The 26,042-nt window shown below is 38.9% G+C and overlaps 1 protein-coding gene across 4 annotated transcripts in view; it reads left to right on the top strand.

Annotated features, from left to right (window-relative positions):
- The window catches only part of MED12L (mediator complex subunit 12L), a 324,770-nt gene that overhangs the window by 297,119 nt on the left and 1,609 nt on the right, over positions 1-26,042 (top strand). For 2 of the 4 annotated variants that reach the window (XM_046002171.1, XM_046002169.1), the window contains 6 exons: positions 3,206-3,256; positions 7,779-7,868; positions 10,016-10,245; positions 12,879-13,035; positions 15,593-15,679; positions 24,535-24,616. In XM_046002171.1, the coding sequence (XP_045858127.1) occupies positions 3,206-3,256; positions 7,779-7,868; positions 10,016-10,245; positions 12,879-13,035; positions 15,593-15,679; positions 24,535-24,616 (697 nt within the window). The remainder of the gene's footprint in view (positions 1-3,205; positions 3,257-7,778; positions 7,869-10,015; positions 10,246-12,878; positions 13,036-15,592; positions 15,680-24,534; positions 24,617-26,042) is intronic. The other 2 variants (XM_046002172.1, XM_046002170.1) reach the window with 1 other exon arrangement.

Genomic DNA, 26,042 nt, shown 5'->3' with positions numbered 1-26,042 from the left:
AGACTGGTGCTCATTGGCTCCTGTAGAAGAGGCCAATAAGAAGGAATGTTGTTTAGTTTTCCTAGTAGCCATTTTGGTTTCTTAAAGCAGTGAATTTTTGCTGTCTAAGTTCTGTAATACAAACTTGAGAGGGCTGATTCCAATTTCAATGTTAAAAATATCCTTGTGTTCTATTTTCTGTATATCACATGGAAATCACAAAATATAGAATATTGCTGAATATAATGCAAAATGCTTAAATTGTTTTCCAGTCCTCTTTCTTACATCCAATATTTTTCTTCTGACAGAAGGAACTTACTTCATCAACCCTTCTTCCCCAACAACACCCCCCCCCCCATATCAGTTTTCTACGGAGGGGGCTTTTGGAGGGAATCTAAGTTTTGATCCATGAAAAGGATTTAATTATTTGCCTTGTTTTATGATATAGCTTTATCCTAATTTCCCCCTTTCAGTGCACAAAATCATTTTGCTGTTCTTTGTAGTTATCAGTCCCAGCCAATTTATTTTTAGTAGTCCAGAGAAAGACAAACAGTATGTTTAGCTTAAATTTGGCTGAAACAGATTTGGAAGAATGCAATTGGTTATAAGCTATAGATAATCATATGGATATTGATAACATTAAAGAGGAAGATTTTTGACAGAGGAGGGACATGTGTCCAGTAATAGCTGGTGGTTACTTGTAAGAACATTAAGTTATTACCTACATGGCAGATGCCATCATTGTTTATCTAAGTGAAGGAATAAGATAACTTAATAAAGAACAATGACTGAATCAGATCCTCCCAGAGTAGTTAGCTCCCTGGCAAAAGTAAATCCTGAAAACATGCCTCTTGGATTGATGTAACCCATTTGAGTGGCTACACTTTGTCTGGTAATTGAACTCTTACCCTAGGAATAGAGCATCACCTTGGAATATCTGTTTCCTTTATTCTCACCCTCTTTCACTCTCTAGAGGTGGTATGTCAAACATACAGAGAAGAATAGAAAATATAACAACACTAATGGACTTACTACCTAGCCTCACTGAGTAATAATGTTCTGCCATTGGTCATTTAAAAAAATAAACATTATAGTATGTCTACTCTCATTTTCCTTCTTTCCTATAAAGAGGTATCACTATCAAGACTTCAGTGTTTTTCTTTCTTATGAATACTTTTACTACATATTTTTGCAACCATTAACATAAACATATAGTATTAATTTTGGACTTGAAACTTAATATAATGGTCTCACATATGTATTGTTTTGTTTTGCAACTTTTTATTTTGATCAATTTTGAATTATATCTACTTTGTTATATATAGCTTTATTCATTTGTCTTGGTTGATGGTAGTCCATTATGAATATTAGCATAATATTTATCCATTCTCCTGTTGATCATTTATATCCAGATTTTTCCTACTGTTAACAATGCAACAATAAACACATTAGTATGTTTCTTCTGGACATATGCAGGAAATTAGGTAGGGTATGTATTCAGAAGTGGAAATGCTGATTTTATTTCCAGAACTGGTGATTCTCATCAGTTATAAATGCATTTTTTCCTTTCTTCACATCCCCACCAATGCTTGATATTGTCCGATTGTAATTTTCTCATTCAGAGCAGGTGAAACAGTACTAGGACATTTAATTTCTGTTTCTTAATTACCTGTGAATTTAGGCTTCTTTTATAACTTTATTAGCTATTCAAGGTTTCCCTTCTGTAATTTTCCTGATAGTGTAATTTCAGTGTATTTCACAATAATTTTATTCTTATTTGCTGAAGGTAGACAGAATAGCCTTTTGAAACACACCTTGAGTTTTGACAGTTACCTTTAATGCAGTAACTCAGATAGTATAAATTTAAATACATCTCAATGACAAAAATGAACTTAGGAGAAAACCCTGGAACTAGTAAGTATGTGCTGAACCCTATGATTTTGTTCCTTGAATAGAAACTGCTATGTCCAGGGAAGTGGGTGCTTTACTTCATAATATTTGGCATTTCTCTGCTATTTGAATGACGAAAAAGATACTCATTTAATTTGCTGAAATTATAATTAGACACCTAAAGTCTGGAAAATAATGGACACAGCTTGTTTTTTTTTTTTTTTTTTAATTTTTATTTGACAGAGATCACAGGTAGGCAGAGAGGCAGGCAGAAAGTGAGGGGGGGGAAGCAGGCTCCCCGCTGAGCAGAGAGCCCAATGTGGGGCTCGATCCCAGGACCCTGAGATCATGACCTGAGCTGAAGGCAGAGGCTCAATCCACTGAGCCACCCAGGTGTCCCAACACAACTTGATTTTTAGGAGAGAGGAGAGAAGGGGCGGGTGTTGAGAGTGGACAACTAATAGAAAGATGGCTGTCAGATCCAAATACAAATGTACAGATGCAGTGAATCGTATACCTACACTTAATATAGTGAGAAAAGATATTTGCTTGGGAAATTCTTCCTATAATTTTTGGTCCTTAGTATAATAAAATACTTTTTCTATTAGGATTGATAGTCCTTTGCCTTATCTTTAAACTCAGTGGGTAGAAAATTTTTTAACATCTCAGAAAAAGTATCACTTGGGATCCATTTATAAAAATGATCAAACAAGTGAATTATTTACCTGAGAAAGAGAAATTTTCCACAAGCATCTAGTTACCTTTTTCTAAATCAGAATTTCTATTAGTGTGTAAACATTGGTGGCCCTGGAATGATTTGTTGTCTGTTTTATTTAATTGTGCGGTTACCCTAATGCCCAGTTTTCATTTGCACTTAGGATGGAGCTATCAATTCTATATCCTTCAACAGTATATGACCCACTGACTTGTTCACTTAACATCTTATGTGTTTAATGTGACCCACATGTCCTGAGCTGTCCCACTGGCTGTAGGCTGTGAAGGACTCTGACATCCTGTTGCTCCCAGTGGAGTCCCAACATCCCTTAGTTATAGCAGTCGTCTGTCTGATAGTCCTCTTACTTCATCTGTGTCACTAGTTAACTTCTGGGTTCTGCTCTCCCCTTTTATGAATATTACCATACGTGTCCAGTCTATAGTGATGTCATTGGTGTATGAATTAATAAAGCCTTTGTTAGGGCATGGGTTTTTAAGTCTTGACTTGTGAAACATTGTTTTAAAATGAACTATTTCATATGTATTGTGGCTACCCACATCACTAGGCTAAAAAAATCTTATCTGTATTGTCTGCCATTTTCTTGCTGTCCCCTTTCTGTAGGACTTCTGTAACTCTGCTGTCTCCCTTCTGGAAGACTTTGACAACATAATGGTAACACCCCTGCTGTCATTCCTTTTTCTTTTTTTTTTTTTTTTTTAAGGTAAATTTTTATAGCATTACTCTTTGAGCATCAGAGTGAGAAGCGGGGTATTCTTCCATAGCTGGTAAAACTTAGAGTCCTCATTTCACTGTTACTCACCTGATTTATGTTTGATACTGTAACACAGAATCATGAATGCATCGACCATGTTCGATTTAATGGGATTTATTTCTGGAAGTTTTTCCCTTTGATTGCCTCATGATTTTCATCATTTATGTGTAGGGTATAGAAACCAATGGACGTTCATGGCCTGGGCTTGGGAACATAGAGCAGTTCGTGCACCTTCCTCTCAGTTCCAGTTTTGAACCCATCTATTCCTGAGCTCTTGCTTCCGTTTGTGGTAATTCACATCATTAGCAAAGGATCGCATGGCATGCTGATTCATAAGCCAGTGCAAGATAACGCAAACTGCGTGGTTATGAAACACACCCTTCTCATCACATCCCACTCACTGGCTATTCTGAAATTCTCAACAGAGCGCATCATCTCTATTTTCTTTCCGGGACGGAGAGGATGTTTTTTTTTTTTTTTTTGAGCATAGGTCTTGTGCATGCATGCCCTAAGACTTCACCTCTTCTGCTTTGCCTGGGCTAGCTAAGCATGTTTTGCATTAAATTACTTATAGGTTTCTGTATCAGGTAGCCAACCCACAACATAAACCCAAGAAGCATTAGAATAAAAAAGAGCACACATCTCAGATGTGAATGTAAGTCAACTTGTTTCACTGCCAATTTTAATGGTAACATTTTCTGTACATTGGTGAAAATGTCCGTAACTGCATATTCAAGCTTTGAAAATATTTAGGTTATTAAATACTTGTTATGTAGGCAATTTCTTTAGTTAATTATTCAGCAGGGAAAAGTTTTGGAGACTTCTGAAAAGAATCAATTTTTCTAGACACTTTGTGGTTACAGAGAGTGGGTGAGGTTTTTATTTAAAAACTTGAAGTAAACTTGATCAGATTAAAAAGTATTTTGCTGATAGTTTATGTTTGCTGTTGGGCATTTTGTTCAGATGATAATGCAATTTGGATAAAAGAGAATTTGCATCAATCAATGATTTTACTTTTTAAAAAACGCTTATTTATCAAGTATTTAAAGTCATAAGGTTCTATGCTTTCTATATTCATTCAGATTAATGGAAATGCATGTATATATCTTTGCTATTCTTGTCACCATTCTTAATTTCCTTTAATTTTCTCTAGTATTAAGAATGTACTAAATGTAAATGCTCAACCAATCACCTATTCATCGCTTACGGGCATATTAAGCGTGTATTTTAGAAGTTCATTATTGTGTTAGGTGTTTATTTTAGAATGAATCAGTTTGTTCCAGCCATTAATGTTACTGTTAATTGATTCTCAACCAAGTTATATTTTATGTAAGAGCATTATAAAAGAATCAAGCATAACTGGTCAGCTGGACCTCCTGAACTTAACATTACCTTTGGTTGTTTCAATTAAATGGAATAAATCAAGAGGGGGAAATTGAGCTACTTTGCAGATATTAATGCACAAATAAGTAATCATTAGAACGATAGATGCTAAAAATTAAAATTGAAATTTTAAAACAAAAGATGGCGCTAAAAAATATGGAGCTATTGGGAAGCACTTGGTAAACTAATCCAAATTTACTTCTGGACCTCTTGGTTAACAGATAAAACAAATTAAATCTTAGATTTTTCTCAGTATTTAATGAGCACTTAGTATGTGCCAGACACCGTGCTAGAAACTGTTTAAAATAAAGCTTAGAATGTTTTCAGAAAATAACAAATAAGTGGATTATGTGTAACTAAGGCGACCATATGTCCTGATTTGCCAGGCCTCGTCCCACTTCGTACCTCTTGTCCTGTCCTATCACAGTTGGATGATACATTATATAGTCTCTTCTTGGTTTAATGCAGCAAAACCACCCCCACTAATGTTAAGAAACTTACTAAAACTGAGTCTTTAGTATCTTTGCTTATTCCCACCCTTTGGTCCTTGTTTGGCATTGGTAAAGTCTTTCAAGTCACTAAAGGAACTTCTTATTTGCTCTGTATTCAACAAATTCAACTGTTAGTACAATTACTGATATAATGTGCTTCTAGCATTATTCTGAGGAAAACCAAAAGTAGGGCATTTCAGTTCTGTGGGAGAGACTGGGATATCTTTCATTCAAGGAAACATGGTGATAAAGCCATGCGCAGAGTACATGGGGACTCTCGGCCAGCTTGGAGTGTCTGATTTTCCCAGGAAGGATATTGCACATCTGAATTATTACCTATTATATAAGTCAGGAAAAATTGGTGGTAGGAGAGAGCATAGTATGTTCGTAAATACTTCACCTTGAGATGAAAATGACAGAGAATGCATGAATTTTACAGTGTAAAAACTATATGTGAGATTTCTTATCCCTTTCTCTGTTTCTTTGAAAGTTATTGTTTTACCTTACATGTTAATTTTGTGATTTTTTTTTTAATGTAGAATAGTTTTAAAGTCCTATTTCTTAAGTGTCCATGATCTCAACTGTTCCTTGCCAGTAAGAGTGTTCCCCGGTAACTGAGCTATTTCCCTTCTAAGTATTCTAGTTTACTCCACATGTAAGTTATAGTTCCTTTTGTAGTGTCTTCAATAGGCAGAGGAGGAGTGAACAGTGTGAAGAGGTCTATCTTTATGTATCTGCGTGCAACTGTCACACACAGATCACATCTTGTTTCCCTCTAAGACAAAACAGGATGTGGGAATTGTATACTACTAAGGATCTCAAGATTTTAACTCACATATAAATAATTCATTTTTCTTCCCTTCTGTAAAAAGGATAATGTGCAAATATTTGTCCCCATAAAAAAGCAAAATAGTGTGTTTCATAGACCTTATAGGGTATTGTCAGGGAGCATGGATTTGAGGACGGCATTTAACAATGTGGTTGATGAAGTGTTTGGAAGACCAAAAGCCTTTCAGATACTCTGGGGGGAAAAGTTGCAGGTCCCGGATGGCCATGCTGCTATGGAATGAGTTGGCACTATTTTCCTTAGACCCAAGTAAATACAGACATAATTGCACTTGGATTAATCAGCTAAAAGCTGAGGGTATCTTTATGGTCCCTTATTCTTGAAATTTAGATGCTTGTTGAAGCTATTATATGCACTCTCAGAAACTTTTGTTTGGCCCATGGATGGGTGGATAGTCACCTTAGGAAATGTTCCCAAGTAATTTTATATGAGGATCAGAGTTAGAATTTTACTATAGAAAGTATACATTTGGTTTCAGTATTTCAGTAACAAATCTTAATAAGATTCTCTTTTTTATTAGAGTGAGTTGTAGAAGCTCCATGTCACTAAAGGGTAAGCACCCAGTGAAGATTTAAATATTTCCATTTTTAATATCACATATAGAGACGTCTTGTCATAATGGTGGAGCCCTGGTTGAGTTCAGATAATGGCTCTGCCAGGTCAAGCTTGGTGAGCTTGGTAAACTGCTTAAGCTCATTGAACCTGGCTTTTTCTCTGAAGAAATTGAGTGAGGATGATCCTCTCTTTCTGCAGAGTTCTTGTGAGAAAATGGGAGTAGGACCAAGAAGTCCAGTCTCTGGGACGTTAGAATAGATGTTTAATAATTGTTGGTGTTTGCCCTCTAAAATTAAATGTTCAGTTTTCTCTCTGTTAGAAGAGTCTACACTACTTTCCAAGCACATTAAATGGTGTTATAGAAGTATAATTTAACACTTTTGGAAAATGAGGTTATCTGTTCTATAAAAGAATAGTAAAATATTTTGAGGTAAACCCCGTTCTTTATAATTAGTAAGTCCTGTAAAAACCTAGGGATGGTTGGAAGCTAGACCTCTTTTTGGGATGATTATCGCAAGCTCCCGTGAAATAGCTTCTGACACCATAACATAAAACACATACAGCTGCTCTTATAAATATATTTCTTTTTCAAAGGACAACACGTGTATTAAGACTGGTAAGCAGAATTTCATTGGTTTCTTATTGTAGTTCATTAGAATTATATTTGCTATTGATGTATTATAAATTTTTATTCTAATTGATGATTAGTTGTAGGAGATACCAAATTTATCTCTTGGCTACATGGTTAAATAGATAATTTTTAGATCACTTGAAGAAACTTCGTTAAAAAGTCATGAAATTTGTATGTGCCTCATGCCTTTCAGTCTAGAGGGGCATTTATATCCTGGGCTGTACAGGAAAGCTGTCTCAGAGCCTTTCTGATAAGTGGACCATCAATTATTTTGGCTTGTATTTATGTCTGTGTTACTGTTGGAAACATCTACAGCCTTTGGAATAAGTAAATTTTATAGTCTCTACACACCTAGAAAATTGATGGGAAGTTATATTTAATGCAGTATGGAAATGTCTAAGTTGTATAATCATCTAATAAGATTTGGTGTCCTGTGTTATCAGGGTTATTAGCCAGCAGTGCAAATGATGTGCTTGCTGTTATGATCAAGAGTCCACCTCGGCTTTGTTTTCCAGGGCCCACCAGGGGACCAGGCTGCTCTCTTTGCTGCACAGGCTCGGCCCTCCCCTCAGCTCTCCCAGTACCCAGGGCTGCAGCAAGCACAGGTATCTGCATTTGCTTTATAGATGCTGCTGGGATTTTTAACGTTTTTTGAAATGGGAAACCAAATAAATAAGCGTGTAGAAAGTAGTACCTCTGCTTATAATTGACCTCTCAAAAAAGGCATTCCCAGTGATCAACAAGTCTTACGACTGACTGATTTAAAGAGCATAAAACATTTCAGAACGTTCTGGAGTTAAAAATATAAATACCTTTGCACTAACGATGATGGTAGATGTTGAAATGCTTCACAGTCCCAGAATACTTATTTTATGTTATAATGAATAATGATGTAATTCGTGATGGAATTTATCGTATTAAAAGATAAGGTTGCAGAGGAATCATGGTAGACTAAGAAGGTAATTGGCCTTGGAATCAGCCCCTGTCGCAATTCCTGGCAACTTACTAGCTGTGTAACATTGTGCACATTGTTCTGTGTCTTGGTTTCCTTCTTTGTAAAATAGAGAAGAGCGTGTGAGGATTTAAGACAACCTGTGGACCCAATGTGGCGCCAGGTCCATGGTAGCCGCCCAACAAATGATGGACTTGCCTCCGTATAACTCAACTCTGAAGCTATTTTTTCCCAATAATTTTGTTGCTTTAGCATCTCTATACTTTTACTCTGTCCATCTCATAATTAGAAGCCCGGGGATGCTGACAAGACTGCTGGTGGGGCTAGCAGTTCACACTGTGCCCACCGCTAAAAGGCAGTCTGAGATCCGCTCTCATAGGCACTGAGCCCCACAGCTGGATCCATGCCTGCTGCTGGCTGGAAGGTGATTATGCATTCTTCTGCCTTCCAAGTCAGAGCCATTAGACCACCTCAGCGTGTGGTTCTTTGAGGACTGAAGAGCAGGCCTCTTCCATTTCAATCAGCATTCCATTCTGTAACTTGCAGATAGCCACCCAGCAGAACATCAGGTTTTTCACTAATACCAGGCGTTGAGATTTAGGGGAACAGATTGCTAATATTGAATAGAAAAATTAAATATTCAGAGTATTGGTAGAGTGCTGAAAGGGGCTGTAGTCCAACCATGACTAGAGGGTATTGAATTGTCCCCAGTTACACCCTTACTGTGAGGTTAAGGTATCGTGTTTTTGGTTTTTGGTAACTGGTTAGTTACTACAGGCAAATTCATCAGATCCAGGGTGGAGTTGTAGTTATCAGGAATGTGTACTCCATCATTGTATTTACATTGGACATAGATAGCTTTTCTTTCTAATTTTGGAAATGAAATTAATGGTGCTTGGTATCTGTTGAACATCTATTTCATCTGTGCACTTAAGGTATGGATGCTTGCCTGATTATTTCTATACAGAAACATGTCTTTCCTTCCCTCACAATAAGCATCCGATTCTAAAACTGATCTCTTAACCAAATGAGGACTCATGTTTTGTTTTGTTTTTTATTAACATATAATGTTAATAATTACATTATATAGGTACAGGTCTGTGAATCACCAGGTTTATATACTTCACAACACTCACTGTAGCACGTACCTCCCCCAATGTCCATAACCCAACCACCCTCTCCCTATCCCCGCTCTCCCTGGCAACCCTCAGTTTATTTTGTGAGATTAAGGGTCTCTTATGGTTTGTCTCCCTCCCGAGCCCATCTTGTTTCATTTTTTCCTTCCCTACCCCCAAATTTATGCTGAGTGAAATAAGTCAATCAGAGAAAGCAATTATCATATGATCTCCCTGATATGAGGTAGTTGTTTTGTTTTAAGATTTATTTATTTATCAGAGAGTTGAGTGGGAGGGACAGAGGAGAAGGAGAGAGAATCCCAAGCAGACCCTATGATGAGTGGGGAGCCTGATGCAGGGCTCAGTCTCAGCAACCCTGAGATCATGACATGAGCTGAAACCAAGAGTCGGACACTCAACTGACTGTGCCATCCAGGCGCCCTCGTTTTTGTTTTTTTGTTTTTAATTAAAATTTCTGATGAATCATGATCCAGCCAGTTCATTCTGTAGCTTTCTCACTAGCCTCTTACCTCCAGAGTTGTCCTCCTCATATGTTGAGTTATAAGAACCTTTGAGAACAGTGACTTTCAGGGAACTCCTCCCAGGTTTGTTTTTGCCCCACAGAGCCTAGTGATAGCACAGTCGGTGGTAAATTGAACCAGTGACTTCATGTGTCCCCCTGCAGACCATGCCCCAGGGCTATACAATGTACGGAACGCAGATGCCTTTGCAACAGACCCCACAGCAGCAGGCTGGCGGCGTGCTCCTGTCTCCCAACTACAACTCCAGAACCTATCCGGCTGCACATTCCAGTCCGACGCTGATGGAAAGACTCCGACAGATGCAGCAGCAGCCCAGTGGCTATGTTCAGCAGCAGGCATCGCCATACCTACAGCCCTTGACTGGCTCTCAGAGGTGGTACATGTGGAAATAATGATTGCAATAGTAGACATGTGAATTCTTGTCTTTGTTATACATTGTTCAGAGCATGGTGCTTTACAGTAGTTTTTATGAGCTTGCATATTTGCATATAATTTGCATTCTGTCATTTCATTTTTAGTAGCATCCAGATAGAGGATTAAAATAAGCAGTGCCTCATCTTGTTTATTTCACTCAAGGCCCCTGTAAACTCACATCTGCCACAGTATGGGTGTAATATTTTAGATGATGCCAGTATGTTAGCTCCAGTGTTTTCCACTCTTTTAAAATATTTTTGGCTAAAAATAGAAAAAATTGCTGATTATTGTTAGCAGTACCTTACTAGAATATTTTGATTAGAACCATAAAGCCTATGATTGGTTAATACTCATTGTGCATGGTGCCTGTAAGAGTTTTGTTGTATTTTAGTTTCTACCTTTCCGGCTTTAGCTAGTTTGGCAAAAGAGGATCACGAAAGATTCTTTCTCAGTTCTTGCTGTAATTGAATCCCATAGACATACTGCATGGTGACCACCAGCTACATGTGGCTATTTAAATTAAGACTAATTAAAGTTAAAATAAAAATTTAGTTTCTCAGTCACACTGGTCACGTTTTTAGTGTTCGATAACCACATGCAGCCAAGCAGAGCCAACCTTGAAGATGTGGTACCCATGCGGTCACGCAGTGCACTGTGTTTAGAAAGATCCCATGTTTAGTGGTCTACTGTCACTGTCTTTGTGACAAAAACTGTCACCAGTTTTTGATCAAGTAGCCTTATGTTTTTGTTTCACACTGAGACCCAGAAATTATGTCACTGGTCCTGAAGGCCAGTAGCTATCTTACTGGACAGCACAGCTGTAGAACATTTTAGGCATCATGGAAACTTCTGTTGGATAGCATTGGTCTAGAAGAATTAAGTTTCATGCAAAATTTTACATTATATTAGACAACAGCTTAGCTTCCATGTGTTACGTCTGTAACGTCAACACCAAGTTGTTACAGCTTGGAAAGTTGGCACGGTTGGTGGTAGCACATTTGGGAAAATAAATAAGATTGGAAAACATGCACTGTATTTATTATTATTCTAATAAGTATACTAATAAGTAATAAGTATTCTAATAGAATAATTATTCTAATTAGAATATTATTATTCTAATAATAACTAAATTATTATTCTAATAATTTATTATTATTCTAATAGGCAGCATAGCATATTGCCTATGAGCTCAACAGTTGTGGATTTCAGTCCCACCCGTGCTCTTTACTTACTGTCTGAATAACTTTGGGAAGTTACTTCTCTAGCTCTCTATTGTCTCGTTTTTAAAATAGGGATAACAAAATGCCTATCAAAACCACACTGAGGTATCACTTCTAATCAGTCAGAATGACTAAATTCAAAAAAATAGGGGGTGTTGGCAAGGATGTGGAGATAAGGGAGCACTTGTGGCCTGATGGTTGTGATGTGGATGGGCACAGCTCCTCTGGAAAACAGTATGGAGGTTCCTCACAATAAATAGAACTGCTGTATGATCCACGAATTCCACAGCTGGGTATTTACCCAAAGAGTGCAACAACACTAATTTCAAGGGATACGTGACCCCTGTGTTCATTGCAGCACCATTTACAATAGCCAAGCTATAGAGGCAGCCTAGGTGTCCATCAAAAGATGAATGGATAAAGAAGATGTCATGTAGATAAAGAACAGACTATTACTCAGCCATAAGAAGAATGAGTTCTTACCATTTGTGACAACACAGACCTACAAAGTATAATGCTAACTAAAATAAGTCAGAGATAGACAGATACCGTACGATTTCACTGAAAAGTGGAATTTAAGAAACAAAACAATGAATAAACAAACAAATAGAAACAGAACAATACATACAGAGAACAAACTGGTGGTTGCGAGAGGGGAAAGGGCAAAATAAGTGAAGGGAATTACAAGGGACAGATTTCTAGTTATAAATAAGTTATGGGGATGAAAACAAAATATAGGGAGTATAGTCAATACCACTGTACTTTGTATGGTGTCAAGTGGTAACTACATTTACCAGGGTGAGCGTTTCATAATGTATAGAATTGTTGAATCTTAACCCATTCACTCTTTAACTGCAGGTCGGGCAATCTGAATGCAAAATTTCTAATATGTATTTGGAAGAAAAAAACTGAACTCTTTCTCATTTCCAAATCAATGTCCAAAATACAAATGTCGACTATCTTTCAACTAAAAGTTTTAAATAGAATAGGAATAACAAAACCGCTGACCTCCGAGTGTTGCTGTGGGGAGTGATAATACATTACAGACTTACTACCACTGTGCCTTCTCCAGAGTAAATGCTTAAATAATGTCACTTATTATTAAAAACCATCAAAATATTTTTTTAAGTAATTTAAACATTGCAATTTTGTCTTAAGTAGGGAGCGTGCGTTCTGTCCTTTGTTCAGTGACTCCGTGTCTCACTGGGAATTGAGATTATCTTAGTCACTGGTCTCTATCGCATGTGAATTGTACAGTTGAGTACTGAACATGGTCGTTTCTTTGTGAATGTGCCTAATGTGCCAGTGGCCCTGATTGAAAATATGACAGTTTGCCTGGGTGTGAAACCAACCTGTGTTCTTTTTTCACCAGACTGAATCATCAGTCCCTTCAGCAGAGCCCTCTGGTAGGTGGGGGAATCGATGCAGTGCTGACTTCCACACATCCAAGCCTTCCCTCGGTGCCCCTGCCTCAGGACCCAATGCGACCCAGGCAGCCACAGGTTCGACAGCAGCAGAGGCTCCTCCAGGTCCGTGCGTGGCTGGGTGGGGGGAGGGCAATGCATGAGGAGTTCTCTGTAGTCCTAAGAAATCAGAGGCGCTCTAAAGAAGCTTTCATTAAGTTCCAATGAACCCCGTGTTGCTGACCCTAGAAGCTCATCTGGTGTCATTTAGTTCCAGCTTGTCCAGGCTCTTCCTTTCTCTGTGCTTTTGCCAGGTTATGGGCAGGAGGGTGCATTTTGCCGCACATTGTTCCCCTTCCAGAGGTTCAGGAGAGGGTAACTGGCTGCCTTTATCTTAACAGCGTAAGCATCAGCTCACCCACTCACTGTTTAACTGCAGGCCATGCAATTTGAATATAAAATTTCTTCTATGTGTTTGAAAACAAACAAAACCAAAATTGAGCTGCCCACAGCTTTCATCAGATTCCCAGAGGGGCCTGTCGGTAATCCAAAAAATTCTCTCTGACATTTCTGGTCCGATTTAAGCTCTGAAGCTAGAGTGACAGGTAGGATGTTTCATATTGTCTCTGGCTGTCCTTCATTTATTTGATGTAAGTATTGAAGTACCTTGTAAAAAGGATTCCTCCTCTCGACACATTCTTGCTTCCGACTTACTCATTTAGGAAATATAGGCTATTTATGTTTACCAGTTCCATTTGTCTTCATTCTTAGCAAGCTTGTCCTATGTTATTAGATTGGGCATTGTCTGCTGAGTCTGTACAGTGGACTCTTAGCAGTAATTTACCTTGAGATGCCCTGTCATTTTATGTGTTACTAAGAAAGCCTTAAAAACACCACAAAAATGGGGAGTCTAGTAGAACTGAGGGTCCGAAAGCTATACTCTTGGAATGAGTTTAGTAACACTGTCATGCAGAAAGGAACAGTAAAGTTATGCGCATGTCTCAACCTTGACCCTGGTTGGAGGGAATAAAAAATACCTCCCCTGAGAATGTGAACCACAAGTTCAAGTGGGTTTGAGGTCTAAATTTAGTGTGATCCAAAAAGTCCTAATTGACAGTACCCCCAGGTGAAGAAACCAACACAAATCCTCCAGAAAAATGGGTTTTATAATTATAAAATATCATTAGTTGTAAGATGCCATTGGTCGCATCTCAATTTATAGAAAGAGTTCAATAAGAAAATACAAGAAAAGACTCATTTGGTAATATTATTAAGAATAGTCATAATATTTTCGTAAATATTTTTGCCTCAGGTTCTAGGAATATGTTTCAGAACTTAATAGAACGGATATCTATAGTTCCCTCTGTTTTAAATTTCTCATTCCTAAATCATGAAGGAAAGTTAATTACATTATTTATTTACTACTTCTGGCCTTACATTGCTTTTCAAGGCTGCAAATTTTGGAAGTGTTTTTTGATTGGTTAATATGTACTTTTTTTTTCTATCCCAAGTAGCATAATGTGCCCTTCTGGTAATTTTTTCAGTATTACAAATTCCCTGGAGATAAAGGAAAGGGATTTGCTTCTCCCTCAGGATTATATTTACTCTTTTCTTGGTGACTGACTACCTCCATAAAGGAGCAAACTGATAAGAGGTTAGGTTGGATTTTTCTTGGAAGAATTCATAGAGTGCCAAATGGAGAGTTGGCTTTATATTGTAATCGTTATGGTTCTGGTTCCACTTGCATTGCCCCAGTTGGGAGTGACCCTGCTCAGACCTCCTGCTAGGATTCCATATCTATGAGTGTTGGCACTTAGTGGGAAATACCATCCGGTAATAGCTATTTATTACCTTGGCCTAAAGAAGACAAATAATTTGGGGGATATTTGCAAACCAAGTTGGAAATGCAGAGGTTGAAAAGAAGTCCAGCATTGTCGTCATCAAGATGAAGTGCCTGGGTGGAGGACACATTGAAGGTCATGGGGACAAACCACCTATTAATATTTTCCTTTCCTCTGTGTCCCACATAGTGGATGAGTAGTGTGTATTTCTTCCATGACTTGGAAGTGTTTTCTAAGGGCTCTTTATTTACACCAACTCTGTCACTGACATAATTTGTTTTTATGCCGGTAATTTTTGCCAGAACTTCCCACATACACACCTTCCTTTAAAAAAAATGTTCTAATCTTCAAGAATTACTCCTCCTCTTCTTCTTGTTTTTCTTTAAGAAGTCTACATTTTTCTCTAAGAAAAAAATTAATCTTCAAGAGTTCATCCAGATGTCATAGGGACTAAAAAAGTAATTACTTAGTAGTCCTTTCCCAACCTGCTGGTGTAAGATAGGGTAAAGTATGTGCAAGAACAGAGAACATGAGAAGTGTTTCAACAGTAAGTATAAAGGATGTCCCTGGACAGCAGAGGGAGTATAGACAGTGAACGCTGTGACAACAGAAGGAAGAACCCTTTGGGGTTGTGGTGGTCTCAAGAAACCTACAAAGAGAACAGATTTAGGTCTTGCCCTTGAAAGATGAATAATGTTTGTCAGGACAAAGCGCAGGAGATAGGTGTATATAATTTTTGTTGCAACGGCATAATTAGATAAAAGGTATATAGGGGGAGGGAAGAGATAGGAATATATTACCCTCTCTGTTTAAGTAACTGATCCTTTTCTCTTTCTTTCCAGATGCAGCAACCCCCCCAGCCCCAGCAGCCCCCACAGCCCCAGAGTCAGACCCTTGGTCTTCAAGCGATGCAGCCCCAGCAGCCTTTGGTAAGGAAACTGATGTTTTTGGAACCAAACACGTGGGGTTCTTCTTTAAAGGCAGATGGCATTTTTCATCCCATAAGATTGTTTAAGAATTAAAATTGCTTAAATGTACACTTGCAGATTTCCCCTAGAACTTTTATCAGAGTAGTATATTTGTTTTCACAGAAACGTATAAATAAATATTGGGGTTCAGTAATTTACACCATTTTTCCTCTTCAAATTTTTTCAGACTTTTGCATGGACTAAAATATTTATGTTGAGACACCGATTTTTTTCTAAACAACGTTAAAATGATAATTTATCTCTCTGAGTTTTTACTATGATTTCAAAAAGGCATAAGTGTGCTTTCTAAAATATTGTCTTTACTGATATAAAGGAAACTCTGATTTCAGCCAGTTATTTTCTATAAGAATTTTCATATAATCTGTCATCATATAATTAAATTCTTTAGCTTTGTAAGTTAGATTTTGAAAATGTTAAGTGCATAGCATCTGTGTTTTCTGAACCACAATGATTTACAACATGCTTTACTTTTCCAAGTGCCATATCCCTGCTTTGTTATTTACTTATGCATTTTTCTTTAAATTACCTTTTTCTATTTTCTTAAGTGTATTCTAAAAAGAAGGGTTTTTACTACTGTGATCAATGGTCACATCACCTGCCACATACTGGAAATATCTGTAAAAATAAATACTTGCACTGAAGGTAACTGAATGACGAGTCGTGTGAATGAGTACTGTGTAACAGGAGCTGGCTTGCTGCACTTTGGGAAACCCTAGTAGAGACTGTCTTCAGGACAGGAGTAGAAAGATGCGTGGTTTCACAACTTTTGCAGTAAATTAAGAACAACAGAGCCAGGGCTGTGGTACAGCAGGAGAGATCAGATCACTAGAGCTGGGTGACAAAGGTCAGATCTGATAATGGAGCGTCAGCAACTGGAATAGGGCAACTTGGTGCATTTTACAAACCTCTGCCTTGGCCGGTTTAGTCCCCATTATTAAGGAAATTCTACTTTATCACGAATCTAGTTTTTCTAGCTCCAATTTTTTTTTTTTTTAATATCTGTGACATTTACTGTAGTCCATCTTAAAAATCCTTTCTTAAGGAGAGGTAGTATATAAACATTCACAGACAGCCTACATTCTTCCTCATCAGTGGTGTCTTAGCAGGGGGACTTGACTTACAAGTGTCGTGGCAGGGACTCCTTGGGATGGGATACTGCTACTTCACCCTAGCATCTCGCCCAAGAACAAGATATAACTGTATTTTGAAGTAGTTTGAAACAAACAGAAGAATTACAGAATAATAAAATTACCATAGATCCTCTTCCCAGATTCACTAATAACATGTTGTTACTTTTCCTTTATTATTCTTTCTACACAGACACACACACACACCCCCGTCTGTACATATGAGTCTCATGCCTCTTACATTAGCACTATTTTAGTTGCTTTATATGTAACATATTACTATGTTTATTCTTAGAGAATTGTGTTATATAAATACAGATGGATATTGATATCAGGTGCCTGAAATGGTTATTTTGGGTGGGTAAAAAAAATAAACATTTGACTCTGTCACAAAGTTAAACTTATAGGGCTGGGGGTAGACGTTTTCTTTAAGCTTCTTAATCACAATTCTTAATTATAAACTTCTTAATTATAACTTGAAGCAGAGGATCAGCTTTTGCAGAGTTGAGAAGAGACTCCAGGCCCGTGTTCCACTAGAATGAAAGCATATCTAATATAAGGAAATTTAGTATCTTTCTATTCATCTTATAGTTTCATAAATACTTAATAAATGTATTATGTGTAAAGAATATATATCAGATTTATTCATTTTTGACCTCTAAGACAGTTTTGAAGTTTTTAATGTCATAGGTTGTATTTTACTCACTAGCTTAAAATACAACCTTGAGATTAAGCAGGTTAGTCAAACATTGCCCATGATTTTTTCCCACTGTGTTCACAGTAAAGTAATTTCAGAGAAGCAAAAAACTTCATTACAACAGTCTTAATGGATAGTAAAATCCACAGTAGGTTTTCTCCCGTCCTTTTTTCTTTTCAGCTGAAGTCTTTTCTTAAAAGCTATTTTGGAAGCATAATTTTTATTTTTATATTTAGAACACTGTATTGTAATGTAAACAGCAATTATTTTTACAAAGGCAGAAATACTGTTTATGTCATAGTCTTAGGATAGGTTGGGAAATTTAAACTATCACTTAGAGCCACAGGTTTCAGAATTAGAAGTTAAAGGATAATCTTAGAGTTTTATATTATGTAATTTGTTCTTTTTTCAGCATACTTTTATATACTTAAAATTTTATTAGCATAGTCTACATGTTTGTAATTTTATATAGCTATTAAGTCAGTCAGCTGTATTCTTCTGCTGTTACTTGCTTCACACCCTATCTACTACTGCTGAACATTGTTATGTTTTCAATTTCTCAAATAATACTGCTAGGGATATTTTGATAGATAGTCTGTTTATCTCTCTTTTTTTTTTTTTTAAAGATTTTTAATTTATTTATTTGACAGAGATCACAAGTAGGCAGAGAGATAGAGAGAGGGGAGGAATTAGGCTCCCTGCTGAGCAGAGAGCCCGATGCAGGGCTTGATCCCAGGACCCTGGGATCATGACATGAGCCAAAGGCAGAGGCTTTATCCCCCTGAGCCACCCAGGCACCCCTCTATTTCTCTGTTTTGTTTTTGTTTTTGCTTTCTTACAATAAAAGAAAATAGAAGCCTAAAATAAAATAGTATATCTTCAGAACAGCAGTAGCAGAAAGCCTTAGCAATATTAAGAAGAAAATTATATTTTTTGTAATTTCTTAACATGTGATATCATTTCTTTGCTGGAAACTGAGCAGTACGCTGGCTCTGGAAGAGAAGTCAGCTCTGACTCATTCGGAGTTCTGAGTCATGGTGTGTCAGGGGAGAAGTGGTACTGGTCACACAGCCACCACCCTCCGTGTGGCTGTGGGGTGACATCCAGCAGTCAGTTCAACTAGTGCTTATTTGTTCTGTACAGTAGAGGCCGGCACTGGGCCAGAGGTTATGAGCACAGTAATGAAGCACCCCGCATGCTCCTTGCCTCCAGACACCTTAGAATCCTAGGAAACCATTGAACAGTGGCTTGGCGTGTGGGAAGCAGGAAAAGTAACTAGAGAAGCAAGGACTCCCGTAACACAGCACCACAAACTGGGGCCCTAAACAACAGAAACATGTTATCTCACAGTTCTGGAGGCTGGGAGTCTAAGCTCAAGGTATGTGCAGACTTGGTTCCTTCCGGGGGCCACGAGGGAGAAAACTGCTGCAGGCTACTCCCTCTCGCTTCTTGTGGTTTGCTGGTGATAATCTTTGCCTTTTCTTGGTTCATCGAAACAAACATGATCTCTACCTTCATCCTGTCATGATTTTCTCACTGTTAATGTGTGTTTGTGTCCAACTCTCCCTTCTTTAGAGGGACACCAGTCACATTGGATCAGGTCCAATCCTCATGATCTCATTTTAACTTGATTACCTCTGTAAAGACCCTCTCTCCAAATAAGGTCATATTCTGATGTCTTGGGGGTTGGGATGCCAACAAAGTTTTTTAGGACAACATAACTCTATAACAGAGGTCAGGAAGGGTATGAGAAGCTCGGGAAGGCTTGTTGGAGGAGGTTGAATGCAGTGGACCTGGAGAAGCAGTAGGAACTTTTGAGTTTTCTTTGTCCCCTCTTTGACAGCAGTAGCAGGGGACACGGGGCACAATGCTTATTAAACCCACATAGGGAGTTTGGTCCCCACCATAAAAACTGAACCTACGAGTCAAAACTGACTCAGAACAGAAATTGGTGCTTTTTCAAAAAGCATCTTCAGAAAGCAGCTTGTCCGTGGAAAGAGAAAGAAAGTGTTAAAGGCCCATGCTGACACATTAAATGTGATGTCAGCTTACTGTCAATGCTTGTGTTGTCCTTTGCTTACTTAAGTTGCTGGAAAATTATATTTGGCCTTTCTAGTTCTGACCTATATTATAGTTCTTGACTTGAAAAATACCTTTAAAGGTTTTGAGTTGCAATGATTAGCTCTTAACTGAATATATTAACAGGCTGTGATCTTTTCTTTAAAGCTGCTTTTTAGCTTTTAAAGCTTTAAAAAGTTGGCTTTTTAAAGTATTTCATCCTTGTGTCAGTATCACATTATATTGAATATAATGCCTTACAAAAATATGCACAATGGAAGCAGTAGTTACTTAAATGATCACATGAAGTTTTAGCCAGAGATCATGTGTGAAATTGTCATATATTCTTCCATGTGAAATTGTCATATAACCTTCCTAAAAAATATTCATATATTCCATTCAGAAAAATTGTAAGAAAATTTTCCAGTGCCTCTAGAATTCAAAATTAGCCAGATGGTATTTTCTTTTTCAAAGGGAAAAAATTAGTTAAGAGAAACTTACTGCGCCATGTCACCTTCCTCTGCATGAATTTGGACTGGTTTTTTTTTTTCCTTTTTGAAGAGAAAAGAAGAGTAATTTTTAGATGGAAGATAGGGAAGACATTTGTGGGAGATTTCTGGTAATAGGACAGATAGATTTTTTTTCCACTAAAAAAAAGTTACTAGTGAAAGTGCAAATGAATGCCAAATCCTCTGAAATTTGTTGGTGTCTGTCCTTTCCAAGTGTGCCCCCTTGCAAATGCCAGTGTCTAAGCATGCGTCCTTCTGTCCAGGCACTCAGTGGAGGGGCCCACACAGTTCCGCTGTCCTTGTGCTGGAGCTGGTACTGATGAAGGGTTGTATTCTGACCATCAGAGGAGCCCATAGCTCTCCGCGCTCTCTCAGTTGGCAGCGCAGGTTTCAAATACATGTTGCCTTGGTGCTTTGTCCTTTGCTCACCGATAGTGTGCTCCCAGTTTTAGGAAATAGCTGTCTGGAGGCAGGAACTGTTTTTCACTCACTTTGGTGTTCCTAGAACCCCCAAATGTGCCTGGACTAGGTTAACTATTGTTGATTAACTTGTTTGTTGAATGTTCTAGCAACAAAGGATGAGAAGCCCCACATGTGATCCATAAATAAAGGAAAAAGATGGTTCAGAAGGCAGGAGGTTGAAACCAGGTATGAGGCAATGTGAAGGCCCATCACTGACTTGTCAGCCCTGCTGTTGCTTAGTGTCTGCTGCTGCTGCTGCAGAGAAGGGCCCAAGGAAGGCAACTTTTCTGAGACAGAAATGATTCAGTGGCATTTATTTTGATAGAAATTATTAGCTTAGAGATGCATTTTGCCTTAGTAATGAGTGAGCAGGACATTAAATATTCTTGAATAAGCATGTGTTGTCAAAATAGGGATTTGGGGATTAGTCCAAATACATCATAATAAATTTTTCAATTACTGTTTGGAGTTTAGCAGCAAATGTGTTTAGTGGAGAGTAGCTCTGCCTTGTGGGCTAGTTGGCTGTACCTGACAGACATTGTTGAGCTCTGTGATTTGTCTTGTGGTTGCAGCAGGAGCATGGCACAGCTCCTGTCCCCAAGAAGAGCAAAATCCAGAATACTAGGGAGAGAAGCAATTGTCACATTATACCATATTTGATAGTAAAGGCATTTCCACAGGATACAAGAGCAGTGATTTGCTCTCTGAATTCCTAAGGGAGCAGGTAAGCACTTGAGCTGATCTTTGAAGGACAAGCAGATTTCTAGGAGCTTGTAGGGTAGGATGAAGGGGGAAGGAAGGTTTTCTAGGAGGAGGAGTTAACATTTGCAGAGGCACAGAGGTGAGCAAAACCGTGAACATCTCCTGTATGGATAGAGTCCAGAAAAATCTTTCATCTTTATTTATCAGATTTAAGGAGGGAAGGTCAAACATACACAGATTGTGGTTTTTAGATTTATTTTACTTCCAGTAAGCCTCAGTTGTCCCATGAAACTGACCTGTCTTGGTAAATTAAAAGTTCCAGCTCCCACTACAGGGGTGATTCCAAAATCTAGCCAAGCATCAGACTACTTAAGGGAACAATTTGAAAATACAGATTTCTAGCACATTTGCCCCCCAGAAATTTTAACTCAGGAAGTCAGGGGAAGAGCCTAAGATGATGACTCTTTAAATTTCTCCTGATGGCTTTATGCTTCTTTAGCCAGTTTTTTGCAAAAGTTCAGTGACTTGATTTGAAATGCTCCCCACTGAGGTTTCTGTGGGGAGCTGGTGGCATGCTCTCTTTCCTTGGCTCTAGGTGCCCAGGGCCCAGGGAAGTCGTAAATTGGGTCTCTTTCCTGCTGATATTCACATACAGGTGGAAGCAAGGTAAATTTTGTATCAGAGTGGCCTTGAGAGAAACAGATGAAGGAAAACACCACAACTGAGGAGACTATGGACTGACTGCAGCTGTATTCTTGGTGGTGGGGGTGGGCAGTGCAGAAAGAAACTGGTCTCAGTTTCTGGCCTTGGAACCACTTCTCATTCAAAAATTACTGTGGGCCCAAAGAGCTTATGCATGTCTATTAATACTTACTGTATTAGAAATTAAAACAAATATTACCAGTATTTGCTAATATATTTAAACTTCTCATTAGATTTTAACCAGAAATAACAATTTTATGAATAATAAATATATAAAATATTTTTCAAAATAAAAAATTAGTGAGGAGAATGACCTTGTTTACATTTTTGAAAATTAGTTTGTCTGAATAAATTGAAGACATTGTTGCAATATCACATGTTATATAGCTGCACTGTGTGTTCCTGAGACAAGGGGAAGGACAATTAATGCCTTAGGATTATTATGAAAATGGATTTGACTTTGCAGATCCCCCCTAATAGTCTTGGGGTCCCCTGGAGGTTATCCTCTCTTAAGACCACCGAGCAGAGCACCCGCTACCTGCCAACACATGAGCATGCATACTGACCCGTGCACGTGAGCTTCCTATGTATTAGTTACCGCCCACGTTCCTCAAAATACACTCTGAGGGGATCACTATCATGTTTCATTCTGTGAATTACTCTCTTTGGAGCAGATTTTTTTTTTTTTGGAGCAGATTTTAAATGAGCATAAAAGAAGACAGCTAAGTATCTGTTGAATGAATGAATGCTAGATATTTATGCACTGGGTACCTCAGTATGTTAGTAAAGTGGTAAGTTTAGACATTGGGCGCCTGGGTGGCTTAGTCGGTTAAGCTTCTGCCTTCGGCTCAGGTCATGATCCCAGGGTTCTGGGATCGATCCCCACATCAGGCTCTCTGCTCAGCAGGGAGTCTGCTTCTCCCTCTCCTTCTGCCATTCCCCGTGGTTGTGTGCAAATGCGCGCGTTCTCTCATAAATAAAGTCTTTAACAAAAAAAAAGATTAGACATCCTTGCAGCCCACCATTTGGAATCTGATTATTTCCAAGCACATTAATATTTGGAAGCTAATATTCTCAATTAAAGATAACACTGGATTACAGTTAAGGTAGGAAGTTCTGAATCCAGAAGGCTTTTTCTGAATCCCTGCCCCAGTACTTAGAGGGATCATGGGAAAGTGACTGCACACTGTTGAGTCTTGTTTGCCTCAGCTGTAAAATGAGAGTAATAGTAGTAAAGGTTCACAGTCCCTTATATTCATTTCTTTTAAGCATTTTTTTTTTTAAGAGTTTATTTATTTATTTGACAGAGAGAGAGAGACCACAAGTAGGCAGAGAGGCAGGCAGAGAGGAGGAAGCAGGGTCCCTGCTGAGCAGAGAGCCTGATGCGGGCCTGGATCCCAGGACCCTGAGATCATGACCTGAACCAAAGGCAGAGGCTTTAATCCACTGAGCCACCCAGGCGCCCCACCTTATATTCATTTCTAAAATTCAAACTGAATTAAGACATTTTATTTTGAAATGGAAATTTTATTTGTAACTTACTGAATAGCAAAGGCTGACCTGAATAGACCTAAGTCTTTTTTCATTTATTCTCCCTGATAGGACTAGTTGTGTGTTTTGCTGCAGAAATTTAGTGTCTGCTTAAGTAGTACTGTCTTAGGACTTGGTCAGTCTGTATATTATGGATGTGTCATAGTAAATTGTATATATAAGGACTTCGTATAAAGGATTGAGGATAGGTATCACCTGTTCAGGCGTAAGTGGGCTAATGTATATATACAGTGTCTGGAAAACTGCTGAGCACATGATAGCATATTTGGTTTTGTTAAATAGGTAGTATTTCCAAATAAACATAGAAACCACTGAATAGAAAAGAAAGCACTTTATTTTACTAACATTTCCACGTGAATGAAAGTTGGAGTTTTACTTTATTTTTCCCTCTTGATTTGGGCAGTAGAAAGAAGAAAACAAAAAACGGGCAAGGTGCTGTTCTCCTGCTTTGTATCTGAGAAAATAATAACACTGGCTGACCTTCATCCAGCATCCCATGGGAGGGCATAGCTCCAAGTGGGTGCTGGATAGAGGGCCCTGCTCTGCCTCACCAGATTCTTGTCTCCATCCATATAAGGCAAGGCCTGTGGTGCTTTAACAAATCCTCCCATCAGAGAGCTTTGACATGGCCAAGGAAAATGGTTTATGATGGCATGACCCTAACTGGCCAGCTGGTGAAGGATGAAATAACAAAGAGGTCTGACCTCTGGGGCCACCCCTGGAGGGGACTCCTTCATCATGCGTCTTCCAATAAATGCGAAGTGCCCACCCAGAGAGTGGGATTTTGAAAGGATTGGGCACTTCAGATGCTCCCCAGGTGTACATCAGGATGTAGACAAAAATTAATGTATGCTTGCCGGGCTTGGCACTTTGATGGGAAAATGTGGGCAGTGTGTTGTGGACCGAGCCCGGCTCGTAGTCCCTGTCCTCATCCACTCCAGGCCGCACAGGCTGACCACCGTCCTCTGTCTTCTGTCACATTTCCAGTTCCCCAGGCAAGGCTTGCAACAGACCCAGCAGCAGCAGCAGACGGCGGCCCTGGTGCGGCAGCTCCAGAAGCAGCTTTCTAGTAAGTACACCTACGTCACAGAACACATGGCTCCTCGCGAGCAGAACACACGTGGCGGCTCCTCACACACTGCACTGTCTTCCTTTAGTACTATTCATCTTCATTTGAGTCCAGGCCGGCTTGGCTTGGCTTGGCTTGGTTTGGGTGTAAATGCTTGCCCACTCTCCCGCTGCTGCTGCAAAGTCTTGGTCTTTTTTCTGAGTGCAGTGAAGATGTTTTCCTCTTGATTCTGTCTGAACCTGGAAATGTGTCTTTTCATGGGGGAGACACATGGGGCCGTGCAGGTACCCTTTATTTCAAGTTGGAAGGTTCAGAGACCAACTCAGCTGATGCCCTCAAGCATGCGGACGAAGGAGGTGGCCTCCCAGAGTCTCCCATTGAGAATAGCCAGCTCTAGACCTGTCTCCTGGCCACTGGGGCCGTGACTGTTCTTGCCACTGTGCTGTCCTGTCCTTCTGATAACAGTGCAGAGAACTCACAACCTGCTAAACTGCAGGCAGCAGAGCAGGGCACTTTGTCCCCAGTAATTTTGCTGGCTGTGCTGGTGTGATTTTTTTTTTTTTTTTTTTTAATCGTGCTGTCTCTCTAGAGCGATGCCAACAATGCATTCCAGCACACCCTTCTAGATGCCGGCCACATGCACTCATGAATTGAATCCCCCCTGTGCTCCTGTCACAGGAGATATTTTTAGAAATGGGAACAAGCCCCCTATGATGCAAAGAATGTTGGCCTGGGACTTGGGAAGTCTGAACTTGGTGCCAACTTTCCCACCATTGTCTGGATCGTGTACTTGTTCGCCCATACAGTGAGGAGACTAGCGGGACTGGCAGTTTCTCCTGGGTCCCCTATTATGTGCTTTGGAGGTATGGAGTGAAGGCCAGCTAGTCCTAAAGACAGCTGTGCAACTCTGGTAGGATACTGTCAGGAGGAGGGTCAGTTAGGACTGAGGGGCAGCTCGGGTTTGGTCTTAATTTTCTGCCTGGCTGCTGTCTGTGTTGATTTCCTGGCAGAGGGAACGCCCCTCATATACCCTGTGTCTCTACCAGGGCATAACTGAGGTCTTTTTTGTTGTTGTTGTTTTTTCTTCTTTTTTCTTTATTTTCTTTAAAAATATTCCCCTCTTTTAACCTCATTTCATTTGTTAAATCGTTTAGATTGGTCTTCTTTTCTAACTACTGTTCAGTAGGTGTGGTCTGTTATATGTATGGTTAAAATTCCATTGTTTTATTCAAGAATTCATACTTTCACATGGCTGAAGAGACAATCTGATTTTAAGGCAGAGACAATATGCTTAGATTTTAGATTTTTTTCTAGTGTTTAGAAGTAAGTACCTATGAGTTTTATGCAGTGACACCTGTTTTGGGAGTGTATCTACTATTTCCTGTTTCCCAGAGCTCATGATATGCAGGTTTTTGGTTTTTTTCCA

The sequence above is a fragment of the Meles meles genome, chromosome 4 (genome assembly GCF_922984935.1).
Source record: "Meles meles chromosome 4, mMelMel3.1 paternal haplotype, whole genome shotgun sequence".
Taxonomy (NCBI): Eukaryota; Metazoa; Chordata; class Mammalia; order Carnivora; family Mustelidae; genus Meles; species Meles meles.
The sequence above is the reverse complement of the archived record's forward strand: the minus strand, read 5'-3'. Positions and strand labels throughout refer to the sequence as shown.